The sequence below is a fragment of the Somniosus microcephalus genome, chromosome 5 (genome assembly GCF_052327205.1).
Source record: "Somniosus microcephalus isolate GS21.2 chromosome 5, FLI_Smic_1.0, whole genome shotgun sequence".
Lineage (NCBI taxonomy): Eukaryota > Metazoa > Chordata > Chondrichthyes > Squaliformes > Somniosidae > Somniosus > Somniosus microcephalus.
In genome coordinates, this window is record NC_140991.1 from 315,310,818 (window position 1) to 315,323,303 (window position 12,486).

At 43.0% G+C, this 12,486-nt stretch overlaps 1 protein-coding gene across 8 annotated transcripts in view; it reads left to right on the forward strand.

Annotated features, from left to right (window-relative positions):
* The window catches only part of relch (RAB11 binding and LisH domain, coiled-coil and HEAT repeat containing), a 143,775-nt gene that overhangs the window by 115,107 nt on the left and 16,182 nt on the right, over nt 1–12,486 (forward strand). For 4 of the 8 annotated variants that reach the window (XR_015078559.1, XR_015078560.1, XM_085989267.1 and 1 more), the window contains 5 exons: nt 1,548–1,647; nt 4,093–4,175; nt 5,830–5,893; nt 7,406–7,544; nt 10,177–10,293. Coding sequence is in view for 6 of the 8 variants with exons in the window: in XM_085989267.1 (XP_085845393.1) it covers nt 1,548–1,647; nt 4,093–4,175; nt 5,830–5,893; nt 7,406–7,544; nt 10,177–10,293 (503 nt within the window). In the remaining 2 variants the exon portion in view is untranslated. Of the gene's footprint in view, nt 1–1,547; nt 1,648–4,092; nt 4,176–5,058; nt 5,142–5,829; nt 5,894–7,405; nt 7,545–10,176; nt 10,294–12,486 lie in introns of those variants that run through there. The other 4 variants (XM_085989268.1, XM_085989270.1, XM_085989272.1 and 1 more) reach the window with 3 other exon arrangements.

A 12,486-nucleotide genomic window follows, 5' to 3' on the forward strand; every position in this document is an offset into this window, starting at 1 on the left:
CTGTATGTGCTGCTTCTCCTTGATGTCCTTGCCTCTGAAGCTCCACACCATTTCAGCATCTTTGGAGAGTTTAGTTCAATGCTGCAGGTTCCTATCCAATATACTGAGCTCCCAGTGGAATCCATCACCTATTTTAATTTCTTTGAAAAACCCACCACGAAAGCGCTTAAAATCGCGCCGGCCATTCTGGGGAAACGGCAGCTAATATTTCTGCAGCTGGTGTCGACCCATTGTCCCAGATGGACGGAATCGTAGGATGCGTGCAACATAAAAAACCAGCACCTCATCACTGACCCAACGGCAGAGGTCCCTGACTTCCACCTTTCTCGAAGACAGACAGCGCTCAACCCAATCCGCACGGGGCACGGATGTTGCGGCCACCGGCTCCACCAGTGGAAGATGAGGGGACGACCCGAAGTGCGACTGTGGCCCTGAGTCCCAGACCATGGAAGACATCACATCAACCTGCTCACTGAGATCTGCTGCGGGAGGCACCTCATTTCTCCACTCGGCATCTCGGGAGGTCATCGAATGGAGACCAAAACTAGACATCCCATTATACGCTTTTTTCCGTCATACAAAAAACAACCTTTATTTCTTCGAGAATTTTTAGTCTTCGCGGTTTAACCGCCTCAGTGTATTTGGATTTATATTTGATCACAAAAGCCTTCTGAGATCACGGCTACGCCAGTGACCGGAAGTAGAGAGTCGGCAATTTTATTCCACTCGTGTTGATGCTTTGTTTGCTTAATTGGCTTGCAACAAGAAAGAAAGAAAGACTTGCATTTCTATAGCGCCTTTCACAACCACCGGACGTCCCAAAGCGCTTCACAGCCAATGAAGTACTTTCTGAAGTGGAGTCACTGTTGTAATGTAGGAAACGCGGCAGCCAATGTGCGCACAGCAAGCTCCCACAATCAGCAATGTGATGATGACCAGATAATCTGTTTTAGTGATGTTGATTGAGGGATAAATATTGGCCCCAGGACACTGGGGAGAACTGCCCTGCTCTTCGAAATAATGCCACGGGATCTATTGCACCTCATCTGAAAGGCGGCACTCCCTCAGTACTGCACTGGGAGTGTCAGCTTAGATTTTTGTGCTCAAGTCTCTGGAGTGGGGACTTGAACCCACAACCTTCTGACTCAGGCGAGAGTGCTACCCACTGAGCCACAGCTGACACCGTAGAAGTTATTTTAATTCCTTTAAAGTAGGACTTTGGTCCAAGCTGATTGTTGCCATCAGTATCTAGTGCGAGATTAGGATGGCCATATCCCATCGTAATTTTAACCTTTTTAATCGATATAATACTGTGATTTCAATGATCAGTGTAATATGAGTGTCAGAAAATGTTGTCATGTTCTTGCAGGGCTGGTGTACACAGCTGCTTCTGTTTAGAATGTTTTCAGCAGAAACATGAATGGTTGAGGAGACCTTTAAGAGTTGAGAAGTATCGGAAAGAGCTTTTTTTTTTCAAAAGCAATGACTTTTGACAAATGTTTTAAGTTTGATCTTTTCATTTCACACTTTTTTTGTTCTTTTACTAGTGCAAACCCATCATACCATGAGCTGCTTTTAACAGTGCTGTGGTATGGAGTTGTACACACTTCAGCACTTGTTCGGTGCACTGCTGCTAGAATGTTTGAGGTAAGATAAAATAAAATCATTTTGTTTGCAATAAAGTTTTTAAAAACTAAAGTGCTGTTGAGATTCTGTGTAATAGATATTAATGGGGCAGCACATACCCTTTTGACTTAAGAGCATCGTTCAATGTGAATACCTGACTTCACAGTAAAATTTTATCGTGGTGGAACATCTATTAATACAGAGTTGCATGATTGCGCAGTTATCACTTTTGTGATCAGCTACTGTGTTTTAGTCATTCCGTCAATGTGATTAGATTCTTGCATGCTTTAAAATGTAAGCTTTTTTTCGCCAGGGTGAGCGATCCTTTTTGCTTCTGTACCCTACCAAAGCTGCCAGACCCGATTGCTACAGTTGCTTGGCTCTTCAGAGAGCATGGTCCACTGCTATTAGTACAACTGCAGCATTGCTTCCAGAGCTCGGAGCTTGATTTCAAATTGGAGGTGGGGGGGGATGGCCCACGTTTTGGTTTTGGGGGTTAGATGGGGAGTTGGGCAAATATTAGAAGAATTTAAGTGCTAATGGGTGGCACTGAGGATGCTGTCCTGAAGTGGAAATTGATATTCCTGCTGCAGGTACTCTCTCCCTCCTTCGGCAGCCCCTCAGAACTGAGGATGACTTGCTTCCACATTAAAAATGAGTTCTCAGGTGACTGATGAGTCCAATGCGGGGCCTACAGTCTCTGTCACAGGTGGGGCAGACGGTGGTTGAAGGGGCGGGTGGGTGGGGTGCTTGGGTTGACATGCGCTAAGAGCTGCTGACTTAGCAGTTGCCCAAATGGGAAAAGGTGGGAAACCTACACCAAGCGCAGTTATGTCTTTAATGGAAAAGGCTCGTGGCAACTTGCAAAGTTTTTTTGTTTTAACAGAATTCGGAACTGCAGGATAAATATCCTGTATGTTTGGGATTCTTATTTTTAGGGTAGAGGACAGGTTCATTTCTGGCTATTTTTTGGAATGAACTTGAGTTTGATATGCAGGTATCCAGTTTCTGCAGCTGTGGATGTGGAGCGATGCTTATGAGCACAAGCTATAGAAAGGTTCACTTGATAGATTCCTGGGGTGAGAGATTGAGCAGATTGGGCCTATAGTCTCTGGAGTTTAGAAGAATGAGAGGTGATCTCATTGAAACGTACAAGATTCTGAGGAGGATTGACAGGGTAGATGCTGAGAGGTTGTTTCCCCCTGGCTGGAGAGTTTCGAACCAGAGGGCACAGTCTCAGGATAAGGGGTCGGCCATTTTAGGACTGAGATGAGAAATTTCTTCACTGAGGGTTGTGAATCTTCGGAATTCTCTACCTCAGGGCTGTGGAGACTCAGTCGTTGAGTATATTCAAGACAGAGATCGATAGATTTTTGGACACTAAGGGAATCACGGGATATGGGGATAGGGCGGGAAAGTGGAGTTGATGTCAAAGTTCAGCCATGATCTTATTGAATGGCAGAGCAGGCTCGAGGGGCTGTATGGCCTACTCCCGCTCCTATTATGCTCTTAGAAGTTAGGATCTAGTTTTAGATTTAGCCTTTAGCATACATTTTTACAGCAAAAAAAAAAAGTGTTTTTAAATTGTATTACAAAGTGCATTTACTACTCTGGTTAGAAGGTTTTGAAATCCTGAGTGGTAAAGTTGGGTCTTGTAACCTAGATCTGGTTCTGAACGGCAGCCTCCAGATATATACCCAAGAAAAGCAAACTTTTTAACACACATCCGTCCACTTAGCACCAATGTTCCCGTTGAGCTGCGGGGCCACGCAGTCCAGGGCAGGCCACTTGCCGGCTTCACAGTGCAAAAAAACTGCACTTGCGCGGAAGTTTGAATGGGCCGCGCACCCAAAAAGTTAGAGGGAACATTGCTTGGCACGTACAGTCGCTAGTCTAGTTGGTTAAAACAATCTCGTCTGTTTTGAACAAATGAGAAATTTATTTTGATGAAACCAGTTTCTGGCATCGAGGAATAAACTTGACACACAAGTGGTAACCTTTTATTGCGCTTCACCCACCAGGAATGCCTGCCAGGAATTCGGGCACGCACTCTGAATTAGCCCGGCATGTATTTAACATAAGTGGGACTGGAAGTAGTGCAAATTGGGTGACTTTTGTGGGCAGTAATGTTGATGCAAAACAATTCCTCTAATGTTACAGATGTCAGTCAGTTGAACTAGTCATCTGTTTTTCTTTTGGGGCCTGTTTTTTTTTAAATTACATCTGAAGCCTGTGAGATCGGCTGATCAGCTTTGGTATGTGGCGCTGTTTCTTAGAGATTTTCAGCTGTTGTAGGGTTTCGAGCCCTGTAGATGTTGAGCTGTTCAGTAGAAATTGTTGCTTGGCGTCTAATTTTTGTTTGCTCTTTTTGTTCCTTCTCTCTTCGATGTGCCATGCTACTTCCCATGATCCTCTGCTCACTCTTTCCACGCATCACATGCGACATCCCTTGTTCTGCCCACTCAGCTGTTGGTGAAGGGGGTGAATGAAACTCTAGTAGCTCAGAGAGTTGTCCCTGCTCTTATCACTCTCTCCAGTGACCCTGAAATGTAAGTTTCTTCCTCGCCACTTGAAGCGCATCGCTTTTTATCGTCTTGCTGAGAAATCACCCTTTGATTTGTTCACATACTCTTGCAAACTGCACTGCTAATCGTGTAAACAGTCATGCAGAAATTGCATTAAACGTGCAAGGACATGTTGGAACTGACTATTTAAAAGTCATCTGTGTGCTTATTTTGGGGGGGGGGGGGGGGGGGTTCCTTCCTAGTCTGCGGAAATGCACCATTTTGAGATTGGGGGAGATTGAGATTTGCAAATGTCTTGATCCATTTTAGAAATCATTCACTTCCAAACCATTGTAACTGTGAACAACTCACTCGGCATTTTATGCAAACAAGCTCTGATTGTGCAGTATTTTAATCGCTGATGAGGAATTTTCGTTGTGTAAGAGCAAGTTATGTTGCTGAAGTAACCTCCTTCGAATACATAGGCTTCAGTACAAATTGCTTTTCCTGCTCCTTAGTGCAACCGCGTCCAATATTCAGCACGTTACTCCCTTTTGGCACTACGAGCTTTAAAGTCTAACGAAGTTAGTAAAATATTGCCTAAACTGTTCTTTTATTTTATAATTCTGGCCTCCCAACAGAGCCACCCTAACAAAATATCAAATTAGACGGGTGATTTTTCAGAGCAAAAGGATGCGTGGCTTTCGTTTAACCTACTAATTTCTCTCAGGTTGATAACTAGCTTTTGAGCATGCGCATATGCCTTGTCTTTATTGTGAGCCTTGCGTGGGTGGGTGAATACTTCCTTTGAATGGACTGAGAGTCTTGAGTGCTCATCCTCCGTTAACTAATCAATTTTTTTTTCATCAATGTGTTTTATTTTTGTTTTTTTTATTTTTGTTGCCTGTTTTTTTTGGACTGGTTACAGCTGATCGTGCGCGGCATGAGTGAAGCCTTAATTGACAAGCGGGTTGCTCCGGCCCTTGTTACCTTATCCAGTGACCCTGAATTGTGAGTTGTTCAGTCAGACTGAGACTGTAGACTTTGTAAAAAAAAACACAGAAGAGAAACTTAATTGTTTTGACATGTGCACTGACTTCTGTTTGATAGCGTTGCAGTATTCTCTCCAAGTGCGATAGCTGACCAGCTGATAATCCAGTTTATAACAATCTCTTGCTTTAAAAAAAAATGGTTAAAATAGGTTTCTTTCACATTTTGTGCTCCAATGCATCAGATCCTATTTTGGTGCAAAAGTAAAATACCGCGGATGCTGGAAATCTGAAATAAAAACAGAAGATGCTGGAAGCACTCGGCAGGTCAGGCAGCGTCCGTGGAGAGAGAAACGGAGTCAACGTTTCAGGTGAAGGGTCACCGACCTGAGACGTTGGCTCTGTTTCTCTCTCCACAGGTGCTGCCTGACCCGCTGAGTGCTTTCAGCATTTTCTGTTCTTACATTACTGTATATTTTAGCATATTATCCCCTGAAATATAATGGTGTGGTGCGCTCTGCAATCACCAGCTCGGCCAGCTATCGAGTCCTGGCGAGAGAACTGTATTTTTAGATTTTATGTCCATTTGACTTGCGTTGTAACAGCCTAACAAAACTTACATACTAACTTGTACTATACATATATATCTATTTTAAATTGGTATTTTTCAGATGTGCAAAGATGCTAACTTTTTTCCCCCCTTTTTCCAGCTCTGTGCGAATAGCTACAATACCAGCTTTTGGCACCATCATGGAAACAGTAACCCAAAGAGAGGTACAGTGTGAGCTACGTAGTCACAACAGACAGACTGATCTGAATAGCAGAGTCTACTGTGTTATGGCTGGCTGTTGTAAGTGGACAAATCAGGTCTGACAGGTTGGAGTTATAATACAGTTACACGGATATAGCACATGTTACCTGATGCAATAGATCTTAACACAGGGCTGAAGAAACCTGTTTGTGCTCAAGGAACTGAACACACATTAAGGTGTGTGATATTTATTGCATTTTCCTGACATTGATGATCCTGTCTGGACAATCCAATGGATCCTGACCATGTGTTAACTTGGAGATAGAAGGATACAAAAAAACTGCATAATTGAACAAAAGCAGAAATGCTGCAAGTGCGCAGGAGTGCGCATCGTCTGAAAGGAGAAAAGCTAGGCTGCGATTTTGGGTAGAGATGCTTTGTTAAAATGGGACGTAGGTAGGTGCTTTATGGGGCTGAGCAAAACAGAGTGGAGAAGAACCAATCAAGGTGGCTGGTTAAATGTGCTCCGTACTACTGAAGTCTATTTTTGTGGCCTGTGCCTATCATAGAAATTTACGGCACAGAAGGAGGCCATTCGGCCCACGTGTCTGCCGGCCAAAAAAGAGCTATACAGCCTAATCCCATTTTCCAGCTCTTGGTCCGTAGCCCTGTAGGTTACAGCACTTCAAGAGCATATCCAAGTACTTTTTAAATGTGATGAGGGTTTCTGCCTCTACCACCCTTTCAGGCAGTGAGTTCCAGACCCCCACCACCCTCTGGGTGAAAAAGGTTCTCCTCAACTCCTCTCTAATCCTTCTACCAATTACTTTAAATCTATGGCCCCTGGTTATTGACCCCTCTGCTAAGGGAAATAGGTCCTTCCTATCCACCCTATCCAGACCCCTCATAATTTTATGCACCTCAATTAAATCTCCCCTCAGCCTCCTCTGTTCCTCTTGTCTTTTTTTCCCCAGTGCTGACAGATATGTTATGTATTTCCTTTATTTTCTGTTTTTAATGTTTTGTTCAACACTTGAAAATTGCCCAGACCAAATAGAAATGGAGTTCATTGTTTAACAAGTTTTAGGCACAGTCTTTTCAAAAAAAAAAAAAAAAATTTATCTACAGGAAACTCTCGATTTACCAGCACCCAAACAACCGGAAATCTCGGTTAACCGGCAAAATTCAGGAGTAGGTTCAGTTAAATTTTTCTTCATATTAGTGGCCGTTCCTTGATTCTTGGCTGTGTAATCGGAGGTTCCTGCACTTGTTGCTAAGCAACAGGGACACTTGGTCTGTGGCCAGGCTTCTTGTACCTATTGCTAAGCAACAGAGAAGCCTGGATTTGTTGCTGTGTACGGAGCTCTCGTACCTTTTAACTATAACGCTCTGTAATCCGGACTTTTTGATAAACTGGCACCATGCCAGTCCCGTCGGTGCCGGATAAAAAAAAAGTTTCCTGTAACATCTTGCTAATGACCCAAGATTTGATTTTAGGAGAAGCCTTTAATACCCCACCATTTGATTTTTAACAGCTGTTGGAAAGAGTCAAGATGCAATTGGCTTCATTCCTCGAAGATCCACAGTACCACGATCAGCATTCTCTGCACATGGAAATCATAAAGACTTTTGGAAGAGTTGGGCCTAATGCTGAACCAAGATTTAGGGATGAGTGTACGTATCTGATTTTATTCTATACATCATCTTTCTTCCACCCCCCCCCCAACCACCAACCCCACCAAAAATCCGCAGTTTATGCTGAGGGGGACATTACATTTTCCCCTCTTCCTCAATCCAAGTGTTCATTCGCAGTTGTTTCACTTCAGCAGCAAGTCTTCAGAAAGTAGCTTCCCTTTACTACCTGGGTATTTCCTTTCAAAATTGGACAAGTGAAGTGATTCAGGTTGACTGGCTGCCATTTTTATTCTTGTGCTTGCCTTTAGAAAATACTTACGAGGTTTGCATGCAATATTCATTCCCTCTACTTTTTTTTTCCCCGTGCGCGGTCCCTATAGCGGGCTGCGCGGCCCATTCAAACGGTTTCTTCTATTTAAAAGCCGGTGAGGGGCCTGCACGGGACCTCCAGACCGCTGCGCAGCTTGGCAGAAACATTGGTTACATGTAAATGTGATTCTATCTGTTCTTTATTTTGATTAATGTGCAAAGAAACTGATTACTAAAGCGCAGTTTAAGGTTGGTGCCCATGTCGGGTTGATTTTCATTGTCCCCCTTAATAGAGAGGATTCTTTTCATTTTTATTGAATTGGTATTTTTGAATATGGATTCATGGATTGAGGAAGAGAGATGGGAGGAGGCTCGTATGGAGCATAAACACCGCATGGGCCAATTGGGCCGAATGGCCTTTTTCTGTGCCGTACAATCTATGTAAAGAGGGGAAAATGTATTGTCCCCATCGGCATAAATGATGGATTTATGGTGGGGTTGGCAGTGTTGATTTTTGTTTGACATGGGGTCATTGACATTCAAGAAGGCTGGGTCCTTTTTTTTGGTATTGCCTCAAACTTTGACAGATTTTGCGTCAAAGTTAATAAATATAGGATGATCTCTTATTTGGAATTATTTTACAGAATGCAAATTCTTGTTATCTGGACAACTATAGAGACCTTCAGTGTTGACTTTAATATGCAGGCAGCCCTCCGTCTCCATAATTTGAGGAACTTAGAATTAATAGTATCAATTGAAATAAAATCTTGCCTTACTTCCTTGAAATTCAAGATGTCTGCCTCTGCCAAATTGTTTTTCGTGCTCCAGTAATTGGATACATTGCTGGATGTACACCAGATTCAGTGATTTACTATTTAACTTGTAGGAAGTTGCCAATTTGATTCTGATAAATGAACGCATTTGTTTTTAAAAATAAATTCTTCAGTTAACAACAGGATATTTGATCTTTTCACAATGTTCAACATCTTCTGCTGCTGACGATCTACATCTCTAACTCTTATTAAATTTCAAGCAAATTACAACACCAATAACTTCATCTGGCCTGCCCGCTCTCCCACGCGGCAATGTTCTCGTGCCTCCACTGAATTGGTACGTCTTGGCTTCACACTTCTTTCCCTTGCTGGCCCTGTGGTTTGAACAGAATCCAAAGCCCTCGCTTTGTGGGAGAACTGAAAGAGCGAGACTTGGGAAAGCTAATAGAATGTTATTGTTTATTATGGGGAATTGAATACAAAAGTAGGGAGGTTATGCTTCAGTTATACAGGGCATTGGTGAGACCACATCTGGAGTACTGTGTACAGTATTGGTCTTATTTAAGGAAGGATGTAAATGCGTTGGAAGCAGTTCAGAGAAGGTTTACTAGACTAATACCTGGAATGGGCGGGTTGTCTTGAGGAAAGGTTTGACAGGCTAGGCTTGTATCCACTGGAGTTTAGAAGAGTAAGAGGTGACTTGATTGAAACATATACGATCCTGAGGAGTCTGGACAGGGTGGATGTGGGGAGGGTGTTTCCTCTTGTGGGAGAATCTTGAACTAGGGGTCACTGTTTTAAAATAAGGGGTCGCCCATTTAAGACAGATGAGGAGAAATTTTTCCTCAGGTTCATGAGTCTTTGGAACTCTCTTCCTCAGAGGCCGGTGGAAGCAGAGTCTTTGAATATTTTTACAGCAGCAGTAGATAGATTCTTGATAAGCATGGGGATGAAAGGTTATCGGGGGTAGGCGGGAATGTGGAGTAATCAGATCAGCCATGATCTTATTGAATGGCGGAGCAGGCTCGAGGGGCAGAGTGGCCTACTCCTAATTCATATGTTCGTATGTATGTACTCTCGTCTCTGACCGAGTGGGCTGGTGAAGAACGAAAGGGTGCAAAAGAGATGGGGAAAATAAGAGAAAGGAAAGAGGGAAAGCAGGAGAGAAGAGTAGAGGATAAAAGGGGAGATAAATCTCTTAGATATATATGCTATGTCTGTGTTCCACTGAGGGACACAGCTTTGGTGTATTTTAACTGCAAGCAGGTGTCCTGTTTCTACTGCCTGCCTCTATTCCTAGTGCTTCACACGTGAGCTGCCAGTCTCCAAGTGGAAGCCAGATGCTTTCCCATAAATAAAAGAGCAATTGGCAGAATAGCTGAGGGGCTGATGGGGTATAAAAGTAGCTGGCTTTACAGTGGTAGTTGGTGAGGTTGGCTGGGGATGGTTCCTGATGCAGAGATACCCAAGAAAGGTTAAAGGGAGTGAAAAATCTTCCCTATAAAAAGGGGGGCAGTTTCACCTTCAATTTAAAAAAAAAAAGTGATCTCCATTATTGTGTATCATGTGTTTTTTTCCTCTTTATGCAGTTGTTCTCCCCAATCTACACAAATTGGCCATCTCAAACAACCAGCAAGCAGTTGATACGAAAAGATTGGACATTGCCATTCAGCTCTTTGAGGCCTACAGTGCTCTGTCGTGTTGCTGTATCCTTACTATAGTACGACCAGTGTTTGCTCTAATGCCACATGCCACTGAATTGGAAACGAGAATTGCTTTAGCATGTCATTCATTGTCAGTACTTCATTGGCCGTAAAGCACTTCATTGGCCGTAAAGCACTTTGGGACGTCCGGGGGTTGTGAAAGGTGCTCATTAAATACAAGTCTTTCATTCAGAATTTTTTTAGTCAGAAGGTTGTTGGTTCAAGTCCCACTCCAAAGACTGGAGCACAAAAATCTAGGCTGACGCGCCCAGTGCAGTACTGAGGGAGCGCTGCACTGTCGGAGGTGCCGTATTTTGGATGAGACGTTAAACCGAGGCCCCGCTTGCTCCCTCAGATGGATGTAAAAGATCCCACGACACTATTTCGAAGAAGAGCAGGGGAATTCTCCCCGGTGTCCTGGCCAATATTTATCCCTCAATCAACATCACTAAAACAGATTATCTGGTCATTATCACATTGCTGTTTGTGGGAGCTTGCTGTGCGCAAATTGACTGCTGCGTTTCCTACATTACAACAGTGACTACGCTTCAAAAAGTACTTCATTGGCTGTAAAGCGTTTTGGGACGTCCGGTGGTTGTGAAAGGGGGTATATAACTGCAAGCCTGTCTTTCTTTTCTTCCTTTAATAATGTGGATCTTTCTATTTCTGTTTAAATTGTTTTGTATCTAATTGCCATTTAGATTTTAAACCTATCACAGGTTAATGCCGCTCAACTTGAGCATCTCAGTGGCCCCTTACTAATTTGCTTATAAAGTTATTTCGAAACCTAACAACAATCTTAAAAGAATAGCATGTTTTTTTTAAATCTTGTTATATTTCAGACTGTTTCATGGATCTAGCAGAAATGCATAAAACAGCTATGCCCACATTTCCATAATTTCAAAAATGAGGGTACTCCTGCATAGTATTTTCAAGTACCTAATCATTAGAACTCTGCTCTAGACTTCAGCCAGGCATGCCAAGTTTATTGGATCCAAGCCACCACTTTATTAAACTTCTCAATACCATTTTAAGAGCTGTATTGCATATATCGTAGTCACTCAGTAAGCACATTTATGTTCTGCCAGAGAATATATTCAAGTTCCTCTTTTTAAAACAAATCTCCCTTTGCTTTCTGATAGGGTAGATAGAGAGAGGCTGGTGAGTCTAGGACTAGGGGGCATAGTCTATAAATTAGAGTCAGACCTTTCAGGAGTGAAATTAGGAAAAACTTCTACACACAAAGGGTGGTAGAAGTTTGGAACTCTCTTCCACAAATGGCAGTTGATGCTACATCAATTGTTAATTTTAAATCGGAGACTGATAGATTTTTGTCAACCAAAGATATTGAGGGATACGGGCCAAAGGTGGGTATATGGAGTTAGGTTGCAGATCAGCCATGATCTCATTGAATGGTGAACCAGGCTCGAGGGGCTGAATGGCCTAATCCTATTCTGTTCCTGCATTTTAGCAGCCTTTGAATCAAGGAGGACCAGGTCACCCTAATGGTTGTTAAGCCAGTTTTGATCCCCTCACATGGTGGACGACATTGAGACTTTGGAAAAAGTTCCGAGAAGGTCCACAAGATTTATTTCCAGCTTAAAGCACCTTTGCTACACAGGCTTAAAAGGTTGTATCCATATACTTTAGAGATACCTGGACTCTAGCGATTGGATCAAGGTCTATAAAAATAATGAAGGGACTAGATTGTGTCCACGTTGACGAATTATTTAGGTTAGATAGGTTGTGGAGGACCAGAGGTCGCGCTTATAAGTTACTCTCGGGTAGAACTAAGTTAAATGCAAGACCGATTCCCCCAGAGAATAATAGACCCATGGGACAAGTTTCTGGATCATGGGGTGAGTGCTGATTCACAGCACTGGAGCAGAGACCACATCGTACAAAGGGTAGGTACCAAGTAACGCAAGTCACGGTCAATGTGTTCTCCTGGAGCAGCTTCGATCACGTGGAGAGAAATTTTCCAGCTTTTTTTATTTTTTGCTTGCTTTTTTGCCCCTCAGGAGATTACCTGGAACCAGGAGGGTAGGGATGATCGTAATCGTGACGTATACGGCATTACGACTGTACAGGACAGGCCAGATGGACCAGCTGGTCTTTTCCTGTCTGGCATTTTCATATGTTTGTATGTACTCGCCACAAATCAGTCTTCGCATCTGGATTTGCTGTCTTAATCTG